We start from the raw sequence: 22,367 nt of genomic DNA on the forward strand, positions 1-22,367 counted from the left end.
GGTTCCCCCTCTCTGTTCTCTATTGCTCTATAAACTGCTTGAAACTTCATCAATTGGTTAAGTAGAGGAATAGAAAAACCCGGCACTCTGCCAAGAATCCTGGGGGGAAGGAAGGAGTGAGGGGGAGTTCCAGAGCTTGAGTAGCACAAGCCCAATTGGACAAGACTGAGGAAATAAGACCGTACTCTAACCCAGTTCAGTGTCTCTCTGCTTTGCAAAAGCAGGGATAGGGTGGGGAGAGCTCAGATTGGCTTCTCTCTGGTTGCCTTAGCTGCCCCCTGATCTCACCTGACGCGGGGACTCTGACCCCATTTTGGTCAGCTCCACCGCACCCCACCTTGCCCCAGATCCCAACTCTCTCTGCTTCTTCACGCCTGTGGGCCCAGGCTGGGCTGCTCCGTGCACTTCCCGGATGTGAAACAGATCCACGCTGCACAGGGAATTGCCCTTCAATAAGTGATGAGTTCCCCCAAGAGCTCTCCTGTGCTTTCCCCACCCCCAGAGAATTTTCTGTTTTGTTTACTTAAGGGGGTGATTCCTTTTCATGTTCTCCTTCCTGTATCAAAGACAGCAGCGCCGACAGACCATTAACAAAGCAGGCCTCCGGACTGTTTTTCCAGGAGGAGGACTGGGCAGGGCCGCTGGGCCTGCTGGGCCTCCTCAACCTCCAGGCTCCCTCCCAGGTCCCCCTCACTGCTGGCTGGAGCTGGAGCAGGAGCAGGGAGGAGGACTTCCCTCTGAGCGCAGAAAATTGGGATTCAAAATAGACCAGTGTTGGGGTGCCAATAGCTTCTCCATACATACTCCAGGGAAGCTGATAGAACTGACAGTTCATATTTTGGGCTGGGCGTGGTGGCTCACACTTGTAATCCTAGCACTTTGGGAGGCCGAGGAAGGCAGATTGCATCAACTCAGGAGTTCAAGACCAGCCTAGGAAACATGGCAAAACCCTGTCTCTACTAAAAATACCAAACAATTAGCTGGCGTGGTAGTATGCCTGTAGTCCCAGCTACTTGGAAGGCTGAGGCATGAAAATCTCCTGAACCCAGGAGTGGCAGATGGCAGAGGTTGCAGTGAGCCAAGATTGTGCCATTGCACTCTAGCGAGACTCTGTCTCCAAAAAAAGAAGAGAACTGATCACTCCTATTTTTTAGAAGAATAGAGACCCTCCTAAAATCGATCTTAAAATAGCAACAGCAGCAAATGAACTCTAGTGCTTCCCAGAATTTAATGTGCATGCCGCACCTGGGGAATCTTAAAATGCAGATTCTGATTCATCAGGTCTGGGGTGAGGCCTGAGTTTCTGCATGTTTAGCAACCAGTTGAGTGGTGCTGATGCTGCCGGCATAAGCACCATTCTCAGCCACTCAAGGAACTGGTGCATCCGAAAGTCCTGAACTAACCCGGCTTCACGAGGGGAAGATGCAACAATAATAAGGGTGGCCATGGTGATGCTGTTACTAGGAGGAGTGGTTATTGAGCAGTTACTCTGCACCAGGCGCTCCATGCCACTGTGGTACAACGGAAGGAAAATCCATCCAGCCTTGCAGGATTTTCCTAATCTCTCTCCAAGAGTCAACAGGGAAGGAGGAAACTGAATATAAGAGGATTAACATTTTCTTTGCAATATGTCTCACTGCCCCATTTGATAGACGAAGTCACTGAGGCTGGAAGAGCTTCGGTAGCTTGCCGAGGTCCTGTAACTCACAAGCAGCAGGGCCAGGATTCCAGCCAAGGTGTGCTCTGGCTTTCAAGACCGTGGTAATTTGAACACAGCCTCTCATGAGACGGGGAGCCAGAGGCAGAGAGCGCAGCGCATACCAGGCAGGACCAGACAAGCAGGCACCAGGGCGCGAGGCGGAATTCCACATCCTGCCTGTGACACCCAAGACGGTCTCCTACGCAAAACCGGGGAACTTCATGGAGAAGTTTCTAGTCCTGCTCACCATTTTTCCACCTCACCCTGGCTGTACTCCTGGAGCCTGAGAGAAGAGGGTCCCCTGGCCTTGTCAGCCCCATGAGAGGGGGCAGCAGGAGAACAGGGTCGTAGGTGGTGGCCTCTCTGCTTTACAGAGCAGGAAACTGAGGCCTGGAGAGGGGAGGGGAACACCTGAAGGTCTCACCAGTGGGCAGGGCAGGCATCTTGGGTTTACGACCTGGGCAGTCACCCTGGGCCCCACACCTAGAAGGGCACCACCCTTGGTGGAATACTTCTCTGCCACCATCTTGAAATTCTTATTAATTTTTTTAACTCCTTCCTTCCTTCCTTCCTTCCTTCCTTCCTTCCTTCCTTCCTTCCTTCCTTCCTTCCTTCCTTCCTTCCCTTCCTTCCTTCCTTCCTTCCTTCCTTCCCTCCCTCCCTCCCTCCCTCCTTCCTTCCTTCCTCCCTCCCTCTCTTTCTCTTTTTTTTTTGAGACAGAGCCTCACTCTGTCGTCTAGGCTGGAGTACAGTGGTGCAATCTTGGCTCACTGCAACCTCTGCCTCCTAGACTCAAGCGATTCCCCTGCCTCAGCCTCCTGAGTAGCTGGGATTACAGGCACACACCACCACACCTGGCTAATTTTTGTATTTTTAGTAGAGACAGGATTTCATCTTGTTGGCCAGGCTGGTCTTGAACTCCTGACCTCAGGTGATCCGCCCACGTCAGCCTCCCAAAGTGCTGGGATTACAGACATGAATCACTGCGCCGTACAGCATTTTCATTTTGTACCAGACCCTGCAAAAGATGCCGCCGGTCCTGCCAGTGGGTTACAGAACATGTCAGGGCTGTACCCGCTTTCAGAGCCGCTCCTGGAGGCCAGGACCTGAGCACTGCGCGAGACAGAGCCGTCTCCAGGCAGGCTGCTGCAAGCCCACGCTTCCAGGCAGCGGGAGCCTGGCGGATTGGGAAACAAAACGAAACTTAGGAAGAGGCCAGGAGTGAGGAAGGACCTTCTGAGGGGGCGAGAAATGTCCCAGAATTGTGCCTGGGCGAGCTGGGGAACAGATCCCAAGTCCTCCTCTCCTGTCTGTAGTGACAGACGAATGAGTTGGCCGGGGCTGGGGAGGGGGAGGACAAGGGCCAGCTGTCTTCAGGGCCCTGGCCTCTCCAAGGAAACCTCCACCCCCACCACACCCAAACCCTGAGCGCTGGGCAAATGCATGGCGCCCAGCTGTGCCAGCCTGTCCCAGGGGCTCTGGGGAATTTGAGCCAAGTCCTTCACTTTGATTTTGGGTTTGCCAAAGGAGAAGGAAAAGGCAAAGTGGATTGGATTCAGAAGCTCCAGCCTGGCCTGCAAGTTCCAGTTCAGAGAATAGGCCTCCCTCCAGCTCCCCAACCCCCACCACTGGTTACTCAGGCCTGGAGGAGACCGAAGCCAGATATGCATTCCTCTGGGCCACTGTCCTGTGCCCAGAAGACAGGTGCTGGCATCAGACAGGGCTGAGGAAGGAATGTTGGGATGGAGGCAGGACAGAAGAGAGACTTCATCAGCCCAGCACATTCTAGGAAGACAACGATGGAATGGGAGGGTTCTCTGGAGACCTGGGGACAGGCCCAAGGTTGTCTGAGCCCAAGGGGCTGGTCTTTGGTGTGGACCCCAGAGGGTTTCCTGATTTATCCATGAGCTTGGACCTGCTGTGCTGAGGACGGAGAGGCAGTGTTCAGTCTCTTTGGGTGGCCTCTTCACCCTGTGGCCCCTTCTCTATTTCGGCCTGCCCAGGGGACCCAATGAACAGAACCCAACACTAGCCGGGGGGTATAAAATCCAAAAAGAACCTTCGCAATCTCGCACAACCGGTGAACACTGCCAGCATGAGCATCTTGTATTTTTTGAACCAACTCTACCAGCCCATTTTCTAGTTGCTAGGATGGTCACATCCAGATTCATGGGGGTCATTGAGAGGATTCAATGTGTTAATACGTGTGAGGCGCTTAGAACACAGACTGGCAACGGGATAGGCTTTATATAAATGGCGGTTATTACCATATTTCCTCTAAATGCACATTGTTTTCATTTTCGCATCTCTGGAGTCAAAATGTATTTTATGGATTAAATGGCAGCATTTTTTTTTCTTTCTTGGCGGCACATAAAATAACATGTCTTATAATTGATATGTCTTAGGTTCAGTCAAATATGGGATGAAAAGGAACACTGTATTCTTAAGACTGCATCTTTCAGCGATGCCTCCTTCCACGTGAGTTCCCCCATCCACGTGGAAACAGGCACAGAGACCCCAGGGAGCTGGGGAAGGGCATGAGGGATGAGCACACAGTCCTCGGCCAAGGCTGTCCAGGTTGGCTGAGTCCTAGGCAGACAGGTCAGGAGCATGGTGGGCAGTGGGTGGGACAGGCCCCTAACAGAGCCCCTCGGGCTCACACAGTAAAGCCAGTGTTGGGTCAGTCACGTTCCCAAATTGTACATCTGACAATCTTCCCACCAACCCTCAAGTGTGAGGATGTTTTGTTTGTTTAAAACCCACACTTGGCCGGGCGCGGTGGCTCCCGCCTGTAATCCCAGCACTTTGGGAGGCTGAGACGGGCGGATCACAAGGTCAGGAGATCGAGACCATCCTGGCTAACATGATGAAACCCCGTCTCTACTAAAAATACAAAAAAAAAAAAAAATTAGCCGGACATGGTGGCGGATGCATGTAGTCCCAGCTACTCGGGAGGCTGAGGCAGGAGAATGGCGGGAACCCGGGAGACGGAGCTTGCAGTGAGCCGAGATCACACCACTGCACTCCAGCCTGGGTGACAGAGCAAGACTCTGTTTAAAAAAAAGAAAACCAAAAACCAAAACACCAAAAAACCCACATTTAACAGATGAGGAAACTGAGGCTAGGGAAAGGTTAAGTCATCTGGCCAAGGTCATTTAGCCAAGCAGTGGCAGAACCAGGCCAAGTTACAGACCAGCCTGAGAATGTGGCCTGCTCAGGAGCACAGAGAGGAGACAGGGGGGCCAGGATACCACCCGGCACACACTGTGGCTGAGAACACAGGCTCTTCGCCCCGTGCCTGAGTCCGTTCCTGAATCTAACACTCACAAGCCATGCTACTCTGGGGAAGCTGCTGGGCTCTCTGTGCTGGTTTCCTGGTCCATATGATGGGAAAATATGCTTCCTCCTAGAGGCCTGAGAGGACTGGAGGGGCAGATCCACAGACAGGATCTAGAATAACATCGCACCTGCAAAGGCTCAGCCACTGTGAGCTCTTATGATGCCCTGAGTTCTGGGGAACCACAAAAGCTCCTGATCCAGGAGCTGAACTGCAGGCTCCCCTCATCCCGCTCATGGGCCCTGAGTGTCTGGGGCTGGTGTGGCATAGGACAGCTGAACTGACCACCTGGGAGGGGCCCAGAGAGCTACACCCCTAAACCAACAGCCAGTTCTGGGATCAGGAGAGCCAGGGAAGTGGCCATCTGTGCTGCTCACGGGGCAGCCCAAGGCTGGTCACTCCTCCTCCCTGATTCCCAGCCCTGCAGAGGACATTCAAAAACCCACCGCACTCCAGAGAGGTGCTGGGGCACACGGGAGGAAGTATGGCCCCCTTCCAAAGCCACACCCCAGAGACAGGCTCTTCAGCCACCCCCTCCCACCCCTGGCAAAGGCTGGTGGCTACCCAGATGTGGATCTGGGGTGTCTGTGCCCAGACCCCCCCGGACGTGAGCTGGAGAAGGCAGATCACGGCTCCAGCTGTTCTGAAGCTCTCCCCTCCCAATTCTGCTGATTCCTACATGGGGGATGGTGCCAAGGAGGGTCTAGACAACTCAGTCCTGCCAGAGACTGGCCAACAACTGCAGTGGGTGGAGCCTGCGGAGGGGGCAGGGAAGCCAGGCTCCTGAGCTCCCACCTCACTTGCCGTTCTTGTTCTTGCACAACCTCCTCTATAAAGTGAGGGGGCCCTTTGTAACCTGACCTTAGTCATTCTCCTTGTTCCCTACCGTTTTAGCTCAGATACCGGCCCTTAGGGAGGCTCCAGGATCCGGAGCCAAAGGAGGGTGCTGGGAAGAAAGACCACAAGCCCCAGACGCATCTGCCCATCCCACGTGTGCTTAGATGATTCACTGTGGTTTAAGCTGCTGTTTCCCTCCTGATGCTTGCATAGCTTCTATGAGATGGTTGCTACCCAGGAATGCAAGTGACCCTGAGTGTAAGTACCTGAGGACAGAAGGCACTCAGGGTGTGGCCAGGTACAATTTGGCTTAGTGATTAGATACCACCAAGGTGCGTATTTGCTACCTATAATTGCTGCTTGGTAGCAGTAAGGATGAAAATGAAGACCCCAGCATTTCCTAGGGAAGACGGGGGCCCCCTCCCATCCTACAAGGCTCAGCTTCTATGTCATCTCCTCCTCTGGGGCAGCATCTCAGGTCATCCCTCTGGACTCCCAAATCACCTGGTTCCTCCCTGCAATGAACGCTTTTCACACAGTCCTATAGGACCAACCACAGGCTTGCTGCCTTCACTTGACCATGAGCGATTTGAGGGCAGGGACCTGCCTTAGACTGGGCTGGATCCTGGGCACCTGACTTGGTATACAGGTGGTGTTTAATAAGTGCATGAGGCGCAAAAGAGGTTCATGGTTTTGGTTATCCATTGACTCGTGGGGGTTACTCTGGAGCTTCTAGCAAAAGCTTCTTCTCTCAGGAAGGAGGGCTCTGGGCTGGATTGTCTTTTCTTTCTTTTAAGGCAGGACAGGAGGGCCAAGAGCTTCCTGAAGGAAGAAGAGATGAACGAGTGCTGGTAACACCCCCCCCACCTGGTGCAAGGCCATCGCCACATTCAAGTTCATGTGTTAACCGAGCTTGACTGTAGCCCTCTGCAGCTGCAGCAGCCGACTCGGAGTCCACGGGCAGAAGTGACTCAGCTCAGTCACCACCGTGACACCTTGACTCAGGCCCGAGGGGATGCACCTTCTCTTCAAACCTCTATGCCAGGCCTTCTCAAAGTGGGCTCCCTGGACCAGCAGCAGTGGCAGTGTCACCTGGGAACTGTCAGAAATGCAAATTCCCAGGCCCCCCTCCTGGACCCAGTGCTTCAGAAGCTCTGGGAATGCGGCCCAGGAATATGCATTCTAACAGGTCCCCGAGTGGCTTCTAATGGGGCTCAAGTGTGAGACCCACTACTCTAGGCCACCCCCTCATCAAGGCCACCCTTGATGGAGGCATCAAGAGGCAGGTGACACCTGGGCTCCCAGAATGTGGCTCCTGATACCCCAGATGGAAGGGCACCCCCTCATCCCTCCCATCCCACCCTCCTCCCTCCTCAACCCCAGCTTCCCCCAAGGCCTGGCACTATGAGGGGCCTAAGTGTCCTTCCTCTCTTCTCTGCCAGCGTCTAGGAGGCATGGCTGTGCCTCAGTTTGGACTCAGCCTGGGCTCTAAGGACCCAGGGCCCCTCAAGCTCTTTCTCAGCAGAGGCCTAATCCCTACACCCTGGGGCCGGACATTCCAAGTTCCTGGAGACACAATAAGTCCTAACATTCCAGGGGAGGTGGCAGGCCTGGGGGCACGGACAATGGGCCTTGTGTTCCTCCCCACGCCTTCCTGCTTCAAACCAGGGCTCTGCAAGGGAGGCTGAGCCTTCAGAAGCATCACTGTCCACCCCACGGGTCCTGCTTGCCTTTGCCCAAGGCCTAGGCTGAGGCTGGCAGCCCCTTAGCACACTGCCCCCTTCCTGGGGCAGAACGGTGTTCCTTCTTCTTGGTGGTTTCCAGCACCTCCTATGTTCTTCATCCACCAGGGCCTGCGGAGGAAGGGGTTAAATGCCAACACCTCCCTTCTCTGTCTTCGTGGGGTTCTGGGACAGAGGAGCACGGGCAGTGGACAGAGCTCTCCAGCCACCTCAAGCCACAGCCGGAAGCGCCTCCTCTCTGGGGCTGATTTCTCTTCATTAGTGCAATCACATCAACACTGACAGCTGCGTATTTATTACTGTCCCGACGACAACCATTTTTCACCCAGTGATGCGCGGGTGGATAATGAGCTTGGAGCCGAGCTAATGAGGAACTCCCCTCGGCCCTCCTTGGCAGCCCAGGCCCCACGACGGTCTGCCGGCCAACCCGCTCTCTGCCTGTAGACACTACACCGGGGCACAGAGAGGGACTCCAAATGGGGAAGTCAAGGGTCACCAGGCTGAGCCAGCCAGAGCCGTCCAAAGCCAACACTGCCCGTGGGGAGGAGACTTCGGGGTTGACTGAGCAATCGGGTCTGAGCACCGGGCACCGTCTCAGGGCAGAAGCCCCTCTTCCATTCTGGGCTCTGAGTCCTCGAGCCAGGGCAGCCAGAGACAAACATCAGGGATGGGCAGGCGGGCTGCGGGCCAGGAACCCCAGGGGACTGGGTGAGCAGACGCAGGTGGGCTGCCGGCCAGAAACCCTGGTGGGGGGCTGGGTGGATGCTTTGGGAGGAGATGCTTGAACCTAATCAAGAACATTTCCTTAGTGTTGCATGTGGAGGGCAAGGTGCTTGCAGCTGCATGGGGCACCAGCCACACACAGTAAGGACCTACTTTGCAAGGGGCTGGTCTTCTGGGAGTCTCAGCTCTTCTGGAAGGTGCCCACACATCTAAATGAAAAAGGCCCCTGGGCAGTGGACATAGTGACCCCAGAGCCCAAACCTCTGACTAAGAGAGTCTTCAGGCCCTCAACTAGTCTCCAAATGACACCCCACTGCTGGTGTTGATTGGCTTGCCTGGTCCAAATGAAGAGGGGGAGGTGGGAAGGTCCAGGGAGAAGCCAGGAGACAGGTCCTCTAATGGTTTGGAGCAGACTGGGTGAAGCTGAAGAAGAATCCAGAATACCACCCAATCACCCAAGCGGCAGGGTCCCCTAGGGAGGGGCAACAGTCGTATCCTCACTCCCACCACCCTTGAAGGCATGGCCATAGGCCAGCCATAGCAGATAGGCAGTGTGATGGTTAATACTGAGTGTCAACTTGATTGGCTTGAAGGATGCAAAGTATGGTTCCTGGGTGTGTCTACGACGGTGTCGCCAAAGGAGAATAACATTTATGTCGGTGGATTGGCAGAGGCAAACCCGCCCTCGGTCTGGGTGGGCACCATCTGATCAGCTGCCAGCATGGCTAGAATAAAGCAGGAAGAGGAACGTGGAAGGACTTGACTTGCTGAGTCTTCTGGCCTCCCATCTTTCTCCCGTGCCGGAGGCTTCCTGCCCTTGAACATCGGACTCCAAGTTCTTCAGCTTTTGGACTCTCAGACCTACACCAGTGATTTTCCAGGGGCTCTCAGACCTTTAGCCACAGACTGAAGGCTGCACTGTCAGCTTCCCTACTTTTGAGGTTTTGGGACTTGGACTGGCCTCCTTGCTCCTCAGCTTGCGGATGGCTTATTGTGGGACTTCACTTTCTGACAGTGTAAGCCAATACTCTTAATAAACTCCCCTTCGTATATACATCTGTCCAGTTAGTTTTGTCCCTCTAGAGAACCCTGACTAATACAGGTAGTGACTCAACTATGTTTGAGGTCCAACTGCTTTGGAAAACAGCACAGAAAATTTTAAACACAAACAGCTTAAATATCTACATGTAAAGCATCTTAGGATCTTACAGATGAGGTGACTCATTCAAGTCTTTCAAGACTAGATTTTGACATATATTCTAGGGGGTCCAGGAAGCCATGGGGACGACAAACCACATCTTCAGCAGCATCGACCGGCTTTCACATATCCTTTGTGTGTTGGGATAGAATTCAGATAGACCATGGAGTAGAATGCACATATTCACACATTTTAAAACTAAAACAGGCTGGGTGTGGGGGCTCACACCTGAACCACAGCACTTTCAGGGGCAGTGGCAGGAGGATCACATGAGGTCAGGAATTTGAGATCAGACTAGGCAACAGAGCAAGACCCGGTACCTACAAAAAATCAAATGATTAGCTGGGCACAGTAGTGCACACCTGTGGTCCCAGCTACTTAGGAGGCTGATGTGGGAGGATCGCTTGAACCCAGGAGGTTGAGGCCGCAGTCAGCTCTTACTACGTCACTGCCCTCCAACCTGGGTGACGGAGACCGACATCTCAAAAAATATAAAATTAAATATAAAATAAAATTTAGAAATATATAAGGAAAAGGTCATGGGATAGTAGGCAGTTTCAGGCTGCACAGCCGGATACCCCAGGGTACGTGTCCACCCTCCTTACCATGAATGGAACATCATGGTAGAGTTTGGAAATGCTGCATTTACCTTCTGCCTTTTTCCAATGAGGACACTTCTGGCCACAGAGGCTAAAAGGCCTGGCCCAAAAGGACCCAATGAGACTCTTCCATTGTGGCCTCTGAGGCCCACGCAGAGTCATGAACTTGTTATCATCTCTCTCTCACTTCACTATTACCTCCCTAGCACTCTTCAAGGAGTTAAGTGCGTTAATTCAAGAAATAATTTACATCTAATACCTCAGTTCTTGTGGATGAAGGGTTATTATCTAAACTCAAGGAGTTCATAATTAAAGAAATCAGTTACACGCGGATATTAAAAGATAATTCAGAATCAACAAGGCCAAAGTGCCCAGCGAGACATGTAGACTGGAACAACTGGGGGGAGGAGTCCCAACCGGGGGTCAGGGATGGCTTCACACTAGGCTTTTTGGGGTCAGTGGAGAGGAGAACAGGGGTTCGAAAGGGGAGAAAGGAAGGTGCTAATGGGCCGCAGGGTGGGGAGGGCAGCGTGAGCTTGGTGGAAGGCTGGTGTTGGGACAGGAGGCGGCGAGATTGCAGTGGCGCATAGGGCCAGACTGTGGAGAGTCTGCCACCGAGGCCACAGCTGTGGGGAAGCTACCAGAGTTCTGAGAGCGAGGGCGTGACATGACAGGTCTCAGCATCCAGAGCCTATCACTAAGACCCTGTGGTCATCAAGAGGGGGCTCCAAGTGTCCTTACGGAGAGGAGAGGCCATCCCAGGCTGCCCTCTGTGTCCTCCTCCTGTGCCCACCCAAGCTAAAGAGAAGCCTGTGGTCAAATGAGCCTATCCTGGGTCCACCAGCCCACAGCAGCATGACAAACAGTTCCTGAATGTGTGTATCTTGGCCAGATCTAAGGCAATGGCCTGGGAGGCAGCTGACCTACATTCATCATCTCTTTCTTACGAGTCAAGCGACCTCGGCAAGTTACTTAATATTTCTGAACTTCCATGCTAACGATGTTAATAGCATTAATACTTTCTGGCCAGCCTCCTTCATAGACTGGGGATGAAGAGCAAATGGGATGTCTATGAAAGCTACCCACCTACATTTCAGATTTTATGGGAGGATCCAATAAATACATTCACCTTAAGGCTGAACAGCTGATAATAGCTTAATAGGTGGGTTCTCTGTGCCATATTTGCATCTTAAGCTGGAGACAGAGAATGTCTTCACCGAATCAATAAATCCCTAATAGCAGAAGTTTAGATGCCACTGGCATGTGTGTGAAAGACAAAAGAACAAAAGCTGTTGGAGCAGGGGCACCTGTCAAACTGCAGGCCCCAAACGGACCTTGCTTCCAAGATAAAGATACTAAGGACAATGACATGACAAACACTTGTTCAGTATTTATGATACACAGAGCACTGTATCCTAAGAGCTTAGCATAGCTCGCTAAACCTTGTCACAACCCAACTGTTATTCCCATTTTACAGATGAAGAAACTGAGGCACAGACTCATCCAAGGTCACCCACTCAAATCAACGACAGGTAGGATTTGAGCCCAGGGAGTCACCTGCATTTCAGGTTTCTATTTTTTTGAGACAGAGTCTCACTCTGTCCCCCAGGCTGGAGTGCAGTGGCACCATCTTGGCTCACGGCAATCTTCGCCTCCCAGGTTCAAGCAATTCTCCTGCCTCAGCCTCTTGAGTAGCTGGGATTACAGGCACGCGCCACCACGCCCAGCTCATTTTTGTATTTCGTATTTTTAGATGGGGTTTCCCCATGTTGGCCAGGCTGGTCTCGAACTCCTGTCCTCAAGTGATCCACCCGCCTCTGTCTCCCAAAGTGCTGGGATTACAGGTGTGAACCACCGCGCCCTGCCCATTTCAGGTTTCTTGGTGCTCTATGCTGTCCCGCCTGGGCCCCTGCTGCCACTTTCTGCACTGGCTCTCACAGTTCGAAGCAGCAAATGAATCATCGGCTCCAGATTCATAATTAACTCACATTATGTGGTGACAGCCCAATTGTTCAGGTGCCCAGTGATATTTTGGACCTTTACTCAGATTCTGGGCCTCCCAGATCTGTACCTCCAGGGAGGGGGAAATTTCCAGAGTCCTGGCTTTACCAAGCCCTTGAGAGTCACTGGTGTCCGCCCCAGACGCCAAATTCCCTGAATGAGCCTCGTTATGGCAAATAATATTTCCTTCCGTTAGGACTGTCACATCATCAAAATTTCATCACCCCTCTGGGTCACTAATAGCTTCCTACATGGCATCAAACTTTAATTGCCTTTCTTCCCCTCATCCTCCCCACCCTCACACCCCGTTCAATTTAGAAGGCACTTGTGTGGCTCAGTTACTGGCAAGCCAGTTCTGCATGCCCCAAGTGACCTTAAGGGAACTCCTCAAATAGCTTTGGGGCATCCCAACCCCAGAGAGAGATGGAGACGCGGAGGAGAATAGAAGACCTTCAACATTCTGCCAAGTTAAGGCCCAGTGAAGACACAGCCAGGGTGGAGGCAAGAGCCAGGAGGATCAGGAGGAGGAGGAAAAGGAAGAGGAGGAGGAGTTCCAAGGCCTCTTTCCAAACTCTACCACCCTCCCTGGACCAGCCCGTCTTCAAACAGCACAATTGTCTGGGCATCTCCCTGGTGAATGGCTGTCTCTCCTTGGGAAGACAGTGACATATGCCGTGGAAGCCAAAGGCAGCCTGGAGCAGTGGAAAGAGGACAGATGTTGGGACCAGAGAGGCCTGGGTTCAAATCCTGACTCCTCAACTTCCGTGCTAGAGGGCCTTGGGTGGTTAATCTCTCAGCCTCACTTTATCCACGTCAGAGTGATAGGAAGGACTGAGGCAGATGATAGTTGTAATGCACCTTGCCATGTCTGACAAGCAGAACTGTGCACCAAACGTGAGCTCAGGATGGAAGACAAAAAGATTCTAAACTGGGAAAGAAGCAAAAGAAAATGGGGTAAGCCAAGTGCAGTGGCTCATGCCTGTAATCCCAGCACTTTGGGAGACCGAGGTGGGTGAGTCTCTTGAGGTCAGGAGTTTGAGACCAGCCTGGCCAATGTGGTGAAACCCCATGCCTACTAAAAATGCAAAAAATTAGTCAGGCATGGTGGCATGTGCCTGTAATCCTAGCTACTTGGGAGGCTGAGGCAGGAGAATCACTTGAACCTGGGAGGTGGAGGTTGCAGTGAGCTAAGATTGCACTATCGCGCTCCAGCCTAGGTGACAAGGCAAGAGTCTGTCTCAAAAAAAAAAAAAAAAAAAAGGGTGAGATGTGGAAGATATGGGTGAAATATACAGCACAGATACCGAGAAGAAAAGACATCCTAATGCAATCTGAGATCCTATCTTAAGGTCATTTGGAGGGCAAGCACAGAAGTACAAATATAGTTACAGTCATTTATTAAACAAGTACTTATGATAAGTCGGGCTCCATTCTCAGTGCTCTATGTGTATTATCTCATTTAAGCCTTGGAAGGTTTTTCTCCTTGTTTTACAGACAAAGAAATAGAGGTTGAGAATGTTAAGTGACTTAACCCAGAGTGCCACAGACAGCAGATGACAGAGCCTGAAGCCAGGTCAGCCCAATTCTGAGGCACTGATCCTATACATACCACTTCTTAATGGCTTAAGGGGGAATAAAATAAGCCTCCAAACAAGGAGGTAATAACACAGACTGGGGTTCTGCTTTAGGAATGTGTAAGGTAAAAATGTCTTGTGTAAAGTAACCCTCTGTATGAAATGCAGAGACCACAATGTCTTCTCTGTGGTTATGAAGGAACACTAGGCATTGCCAGTGCATGAGATCCGGTTGTCTTTTCCCAGCACATGAAAGCCTGCACTTCCTAGCTCCCTTGCCATTGGGTGGGACCATGTGATCCATTCTAATGAATGGGCTACAATCAGAAGAAACACAGGCTAAATAATAATTATTATTGAGACAGAGTTTGCTCTGTCGCCCAGGCTGGAGCGCGGTAGTGTGATCTCAGCTCACTGCAGCCTCTGCCTCCCAGGTTCAAGCAATTCTCCTGCCTCAGCCTCCTAAGTAGCTGGGATTACAAGCATGTGCCAACACACCTGGTTAATTTTTGTATTTTTAGTAGAGACAGGGTTTTGCCATGTTGGCCAAGCTGGTCTCAAACTCCTGACCTCAGGTGATCCGCCTGCCTCAGCCTCCCAAAGTGCTGGGATTACAGGCATGAGCCACCGCGCCTGGCTGGGAATATAAGAGTTGATGCAAGATCTTCCTCTCCCTTTTCCTCTGGAGCATTAATCAAGGACTTTGGGTATTTCAAATGGTGCATCCATGTATGGATGGCATTACCCGCTAAACCTTCTACCCCTCCTCTCAATTTCCTTCACACCATGAAGTTGGAGTTCAGCTAATGGGGCTTCAGCAGAGATCCAAGGGCTGCCCAACCCAGAGGCCAGGCCTGCTAGAGGCAGATTCATCTGTCGGGCCAGAGTCAGGAAGAGCTGGGAAAATGGCCAGAAAATCTGAGCAGGGGCTCCTGTCTCAATGGCAACACTACCCAATTCCATGGATGCATCCACGGGAGCTGCTGGAGGGCAGGGCCCCCACTCTTGAGGTGCCTGGCTGCTCAGTGCACTGAGGGCTACATGGCATGGGGTGTGCTGGATGTACAGAGACCAGAGGCATTTCACAAGTCAGTGAGCTCTGGAGATGGGGTGAGAGGCTTGGGAGGAAGCTGGAGGAGCTGGTAGGGGCCAGATGACCGCGGGCTGTATGCCTCCAGTAAGCATTCATTCATTCATTCTTCATATTATGCTGACTCCTTCTATGTGCCAGGCACTGCCCCAGCAGCTAGAAATATACCAATGAATGAAACAAAGCTCTTGCTCTCCAGAGAGACCAATAATAAACAAACAAGTCAATATATGTCAGCTGGAGCTGAGTGCAATGGAGAAAATGATGCAGAGTGAGGGGGTGGGTGCTCCGAGATGGATAAGAGACATTAGGAGGAAGTCCCGGAGGAAACAAGGGTGAACTTTGTAGACATCTGGGCGGTGTGGGCACCAATGATGGAAAGGCAGGAACTTCAAGTGCCATGTTGGAGGCCTGGTGAGTTCCAGGAACAACAGGCCGTCAGTGTGGGGACAGGAGTGAGTGCAGGGGGACTGAAGAGATGAGGTGGGAGGCGAGGTTCATGTCCAGGGAGCAGAGGGGCAGTGATCAGGACATCTTCCTGGCCTGTGATGGACACATTATAAGAACTTAACATTTACAAAGGGCATTTTCAAAGTGATCTGGACAATCTCATTTGATTATCCAAGACTATAAGGTAGATGCAATCTTTTCTAAAAAAAAAAATGAGACAGGGTCTCACTCTGTTGTGTAGGCTGGAGTACAGTGGTGTGATCTCAGCTCACTGCAACCTCCGCCTCCCAGTTTCCAGAAATTCTCCTGCCTCAGCCTCCTGAGTAGCTTGGACTACAGGCTCCCACCACCATGACTGGCTAATTTTTGTATTTGTAATAGAGACGGGGTTTCCCCATGTTGGCCAGGCTAGTCTCGAACTCCTGACCTCAAGTGATCTGCCGGCCTCGGCCTCCCAAAGTGCTGAGATTACAGGCATGAGCCACTGCGCCCGGCCAGTAGATACAACTATTTTTAACCTCACTCATTCTACAGATGAGAAAACTGGCTCAGCTCAGCATTGCCCAATGATGGAGGCAGGATTCAAAGAGGCAGAAGCCACACTGGGAGCCATTCACCACGTCTGCAGGAGAAGGGCCTCCCCAGGGCTCCCTGGGCTCAGCAAGAGGCTTTTTGATCCAGACACTGGGCCCAGGGAATCTGAAGGGACAAGCCCTGCTGTCCCCTCTCTCCCTTCCTCCTGGGATGCTGAGCATCCCTGCTCAACGCTGCTCATTGGCTCTGTCTCCTGCCCAGCACATGGACACAGGGGTGGGACACCTAGGGGAGGGGGCACCCAGGCTGTCTCGGCAACCAGCTTGTTTTCCTTTCCATTACAGGCAGTGGGCCGCAGCCGCCAGTTGCTGCTGGCCCATTTGTTGCTATTGGCATCCCAAGGCCCCAAATTATGATGACTAATTCCCACCGCTTTAGGCAGCTCCAGGGCTGTCTGCGGCAACATGCTCCGGGGGAGCGGGGTAGAAACCCCGCAGGGATCACACCGGACATCAATTCCAACTCAGCCTCCTGCCTCCCAGAGGGGCTGGGAGTCGGGAAGGACAGGGAGGGGGCTCCAGCCAATCAGAGGACCCCTTCAACCACAGCCTGATCCTAGGAAAACCAGCTATAAGGAGACCAATGTCTTCATCAGCATAAAACATAACTAACAACCAGCTTGTGTTGAGCAGTGGTGAGTTCTCCATCTTCAAGGGTATGCAAGCAGAGACCAGATGGCCTTGTGGGCAGAGGACAGTCCTAGATGACTTTTTGTGTGTCTTCAAGTCAAATGCAATGACTCCCATTAGTCCTTTGGATGGACGACAAGCCCATTCTCCCCTCCTTGTTAGCTTACGGCCCGACTGTGTGTCCTGTGGTACAAAGTCAAATGCGGACCAATATGCAGGTTAACACTTCATTTTAAAGTCAGCCATTCAGGCACTGTTTAAACAGAGAATCGCTGTAAAGAATTTGGCCTCCTTCCCAGCCTCCTTTCCCTTGCAGAACAAGGTTCCTGGCCCCTATGCTGGCCTTCCAGTAGAGGACAGGAGGGAGAGGCAGTTGATAAATATTTGCCGAACAAATGCATGAAGCGAGGGCGGAGTGTGTGTGGGGGGGCTCGGGGGTGGGATTTGCCAGGCAGGTGTCAGGCTGCCAGCAGGATGTAGCCTCTGGGTGGCGGTCCTGACTCTGTTCCTCCCAGACGGGCCATTTTCTGCAACCAGTGGAAGCACCAAGCTATATTCCTCATCTAACCACTGCCAGAATGTTCCGGACTCCCCAGCTGAAGCCAAGGGGTGCAAAGGGTGGGGAAAGAGGGGCACGGGAGAGCAGGGACACCCCCATTCCACTCGTGAGTGGGGCTTTTGACAGCTGAGCCCCAGGCAAGCACGACACTCGGCCTCCTGGTAATTAGCAAAAGGCCCTGATCAATAAGTTATTTTTTGCTGTCAGTAATTAATAATTACAGCTTAGCCACACCATGTAATTAAACTTTCATCCCGCTCCCTCATGTACTGTTGGCTTTTATTGTGATTAGCTCCCAGCACTAAACTTTCTCCCTTTGGAGCCTTTCAGGAGCCTCTAGAGCTGGGGGTTCCAGTCCCCTTTCAGGGTTTTCCCCACTGCCTTGTTCACTGGGCTCAGATTCCCTTCCTTCTGTTCTTCCCCCAGGCATGATTCTCTTGAAAGAAACTTCTGGACCAGCTGGCTCGGCTGCTCCTGCCCTCCCCCCAACCTCTCAGGCTGGCCAAGATGACCTCCAGCAGTAATCAAGCTTCCAAGCACATGGGAAATCTCTCGAGGCCCTTGTTAAAAGACTTCCAGGCTCACCCAGACCTTTCCAATCAGTGTCTGGGAGTAGAGCCCACGAATCTGCTTTGCTATGACTCCCTGGGAGCTAAGTGCTTGAGGGCCACTCTTTGAGACACAGTGATGTGGCCATGGAAGGAATTTAAAGAAACCTCCTGGGTAAGGAAAAATAATTCAAGGTCGTATTGGTGGGTGGCAGGATGCCATTCTTCACGGACTCCTAGCTTAGTGTTAAAACCACCATAACAACAATAATAATTGCCATGTATTAAGTACCTTCTATGTACCAGGCACCGGCTGGGGCCCTGTCCCTGGAATACCTTGAATTCTCCTAGCAATTCTATAAGGCAAGAGCTATTATTGCCAGTGTACAGATGAGGAAACTGAGGCTCTTAGTGGCTAAGAGCCTTGCAGAAGGCCTGTCTGCAGCGAAGTGGCAAAGCCAGATCATGAGAGCCCGTTCTTTCTGCTGCTCTTCCTACAACCTCACTGCACTTTGCTTGGGAAATGAGTTTGAATCATGTGACCCATCGGGCATAGGGACAATGGTCAAATGTTAGCTTTCAGTATACCCAGGTGATGTCGTTCAGGTCCAGCACCTAAAAAAACCAACCAGGCTCAGATGAAATCTGGTGACAGTGGTCGATGTGAAGTTTGTCTCAAGGGAGGAACAATTGTTTGGTCCCTCGTTCTGTACCATGCCTGGAGAATCAGGCTTGTGGGCTCAGAAATGACAGTGCTAGTGGCTTCAGCTACCCCCGAAGGATTAATGTCATGGTCTGAGACTGGAAGAAACTCACTCCCTAGCCCCAAAGCAAATAAGAAAGGACCCCATGCCCTAATCCCACCCCCTCCAACACCCAAACCCAGCACTGCCAATCCTAGGACTGCGTTCCCACAATCCTCTGCAAGGCTTGTCACGGGGGACACACATGGCAGGAGGGGGTTCGATGCTGGAAGACACTCTGGGAACCAGAGAACACGAGCGGAGCAGCAGGAGACCTGGGCAGCCTGACACACAAAAAGCAGCAAACAAGAAAAGCAGACAGAAAGTGAATCAATCACAGAGACTTTCTCTGCTTCTGACAGGGGAGCCCCTCCCGCAGGAGGCGCAGGGACACGAGCCACCTGGCCTTAACTTTAGCAGGAGGGGTGGGATCTCAGCCTCAAGTGGATGGCACAGGTGTGGAGGTGCAGCAGGAAAGGACACATGAAGACCCCAAAGCAAGGGCCATCAGGTGCCCTGGGGACTCCATAAGGGCCTGGTCCTAGATGAGACACGAATTGGCGAGCCACCTGCCCAGGGAAATCATACCATTGTTGAAAAGTCTACAGAGCAATGAAGTTAGAAGGGTCCAGACAGATGCTGGCATCCCCTCCCTCCACGCCGTTCAGGCTTTTGGCTAGTAACACTGGTTATTGCAGAGCACAACTGTGAGGCTGCTCCAGGATAAAGGACAAGCCATTCCTATTTTGCCAGCATCAGGGTCCTTCTGGGACCCGGCAAAGAGGGCGCCCAGACAAGAAGCCTCCATGCAGCCGGTCCTGGTTTGAAGGAGAGGGGCTCAGAACTCACCTGGTTCCATACCTGCCTCTGCCCCCAGATCACAGAGTGGCCTTGAGCAAGTCACTTAATGCCATTTGGCCTCAGTTTCCCTATCTGTTAAACGGCTACTAAAATAAGGTGACCTCTGAGGTCCTTGCTTGTTCAAAGATTTTATGATCATAAAAATAATAACTTTTATTACCCTACATTTATAGAGCACATTACAAAATTTCTAAGTGCTTTTACGTAAATTACCTCGTAAAATCCTCCCCTCAGCCCTGTGAGTGAGAACTGATTATTTTCATCTCTTTGATCTTGGCTCTCTGGATTGCCTGATGCTGGGCGCACGGGGTCCCTTCTTCCCAGAAGGTTTGGAGATCCAAGAGGCGGCGTGGGGAGTGGGTTGCAGCCCCCACAGTCTGGCCCCCTAGGGTGGGTCTGGCCCCCTCCTGAACCTGCGAGAGTGAAGGCCTAGCCCTGCGAGTCCTAGAGCTCAGTCCAGGCTTCGTCTCCCTCCGCCCCCAGCAGGCGCCGCTCGGACACCGCTGACACCACTGTCTGGATCGGCGAACCCCAGAGGCGAGGAACCGCCGGTGCAGCCGCCCTTCACCGCGGGGACCTGCCCGGGGACCAGGGGGACGTCTGGGCATCCACCCTTAGGAAGCGGGCAGCGCAGATCACACCTCAGATCCTTCGTAGCACTCCCAACCCCAAAACCACTAGCCCTTCTCCACCGCGAGGCTGCTCCCGGCAGCCACAGGTCACAGCAGCGAGTGGCTGCACAGACGATCCAGCGAACAGCGGAGGCTGGAGGCAGGGGCGGGGATGCGGGGTGTGGGTGGACGGGTGGGAGGGGAGGCCTCAGACCCTTCCTGTGCACCACCCCACGGTGGGTCCGCGGCTGCACCCGCGACCTCGGCTCCAGGCTCGCGCAGCGAAGCACCCCCAGCCCCAGCGGCCGGCCGGGCAGCCGGGGCGGGCTCCCGTACGTGGCCAAGCTGGGCAATTGCTCTCTCGGGGCGAGCAACCCGGCACCCAGCGTCCGATCGCACTCCTTCCCAGCGCCCGCCCACGCCACTCCCTCGCTCCGGGGAGGCCATCGCCTGCCCGGCAGGGGCCCTGCCCTTCCCCGCAGACACCGAGCAGGCCACCAGGAGCTCGGTCTGGGAAGCTCAGTGTAGCCGAGCCTGGAGCCCGGCACGGAATGTCGCTCCCCTCCCAAGCTGGCGCAGGGCAGCCACAGCAGACGGGGGGAGGGGAGCGCCCCTCCCACCTCACCTTGGGCTCTTCTCTGCTTCCCCAGGTCTTCCCCACCTTCCCCCACTCGGAAGCCACAAGTCTCGGAGAGGCTGCCCCACCCCCAAAAGAGCCCCCAAAACTCGGGAGATGGGGTGTCTTGAAACTCCCTGGAGAGGCTCTACCACGGCTAAGCCGGGTGTCCTGGAGGCCACCGTGAGGCCGGCGAGCTCCCGCCGCCCCTCCCCCGCCCACTCTCCCAGCCCCCTCCCCGTCCCCACGTGGGGGTCCCTCCTTACCTTGGGCTCTGGCCGCGCGGATCTGATGCAGAGTCAGCAGCGTCCAGATCAAAAACCCCCACATGGTGACCAGCCTGGAGGGGGGTCCTCGGGGTCTCCCTTCCCTCCGCCCTGTTTTATAATCCTGGTGGGGTCCGGTACCCCGTGACTTCGTCCCGGGAGACAGTCAGTCTACGCGGCTCTGTGCCCCAGGCGTAATATGCCCGAGAGGGGCAGCGCTGGCCACCCCAACCCTTCCTCCTCTTCTGTACTAGTCCGAGTCCGGCAGCGCGCCCGGAAGGCGAGGGGCGAGCAGGGAGAAAGAGGCCAAGCCGCCCTCTCGGACTAGGGCGCCTCTCTGCCTTAGCACCTCAACTCCGACTTCTCCCAAGCAGGGCGGCCTCTGCGATCCGGCCGGATCGCCGGCCGAGCTCAGGAATAAATGGACAACTTCAGGAAACTTCCTCCGGTGGCCACGTTGCCCGCCCCCCGCCCCCTCCCCGCCCCCTGGTTGGGTTCTCCCGGCCGGCACAGTCACCGCCGTTCCAGGCGCCTGGCCCCCAGGACCCGGCCAGAGCCGAGCGCAGCGGCAGACGCGGGTGCGGGAGTTCTTTTAGGGGCGCCGGTTTCGGGGGGCGCGGTGAGCATAGCGGTCCGAATCTCCCTGGAGCTGAAGTTTTCTTCTCTCTAACTTTGCAGGCAGCATCTGGCGGGGCCGAGCCACCCCTCTCTGGGCTCCACCGCCCTCGCGCCGAATCCGGAGACTCCGGGTCTCCTCCGGGGGCGTCGGGGCCGGGCGCGCCCTCGGCTCAGCGCCCAGCCGGCTAGCAAACTTTGCGGGTCCCGGAGCCGGGCGCGCAGCCCTGAGCGCTCATGTCCGCGCCAGCCGCGGGGCGACGGGGGCGGGTGCTGGGCTCCGCGACGCGGGCTGTCGCCGGCTCCCGGGCGCGGAGCCTCCTGCCGGCCCGAGGATGGAGACCGGCGGCTCTGCCCTCCGCCGCGCCCCGGCCGGAGCTCTCGGGGAGACGCACCGAGAGCCCGGCGGGCAGCCCCAGCTCCGGGGACGCGGCGCCCCCTCGGACGCCCGGCGATAGCCGACCTCCCGGGCCGGAGGAGCAGCGGCCGCGCCAGCGCCTCGGCCGCCGCTGCCGCTCGCCGAGCCCGCCGCCCTCCGCTTCCCGGGCTCGGCGTCCAGAGAGCCGCTCCTGCCTGCGCCGAGCGGGAGCTGCGGGGGCAGCGTGAGCCGGGGACGAGCGCGGCGGAGGCGGAGACGCGGAGAGGGGGGCCGAGCGCTACCCCGTGGCCGCGACTGGAGAGCAGCCTGCGCGCCGGGAGGGGCGGCGGCGGCGGCGGCGGCGGCGGCCGCCCCGAGCCAGGCCCGGGAGCGAGCCCCGCAGAAATATAATCCAACTGCGCGGCCGCGGGCGCCCAGCGGCTCTGGGACCCGCCGGGGGGCAGCAGTGCCAACCTCCCGCCTTGCCGGGAGAGATGCGCGCGAGCCCCTCCGCTCTCTGCCCAGCCTTTCCTTCCGGCCTCGCTCGCACCCCTCTCTCAAAGGCCTCACAGGACTCCCAGAGTCTCCTATCGCCAGGAGCCCCCAGCCCGCTTCCGGACATGGAGTGATTGGTTGGGGGGCGGCGGTTGATTCCAGTTTCTCCTTCCCAAGTCAGGCTCTCCAAGGTCTGGAAATGCTCAGGGCGGAGAGGGAGAC

General features: G+C 54.6%; 1 protein-coding gene across 1 annotated transcript in view; it reads right to left on the minus strand.

The window, feature by feature from the left end:
* The window catches only part of SDK2 (sidekick cell adhesion molecule 2), a 311,805-nt gene extending 291,064 nt beyond the window's left edge, over positions 1-20,741 (minus strand). Inside the window, exon 1 of the mRNA XM_025361915.1 lies at positions 20,678-20,741. Within this exon, the coding sequence (XP_025217700.1) occupies positions 20,678-20,741 (64 nt within the window). The remainder of the gene's footprint in view (positions 1-20,677) is intronic.
* Positions 20,742-22,367: the final 1,626 nt, after the last annotated feature.

This window comes from Theropithecus gelada, chromosome 16, assembly GCF_003255815.1.
Source record: "Theropithecus gelada isolate Dixy chromosome 16, Tgel_1.0, whole genome shotgun sequence".
NCBI lineage: Eukaryota > Metazoa > Chordata > Mammalia > Primates > Cercopithecidae > Theropithecus > Theropithecus gelada.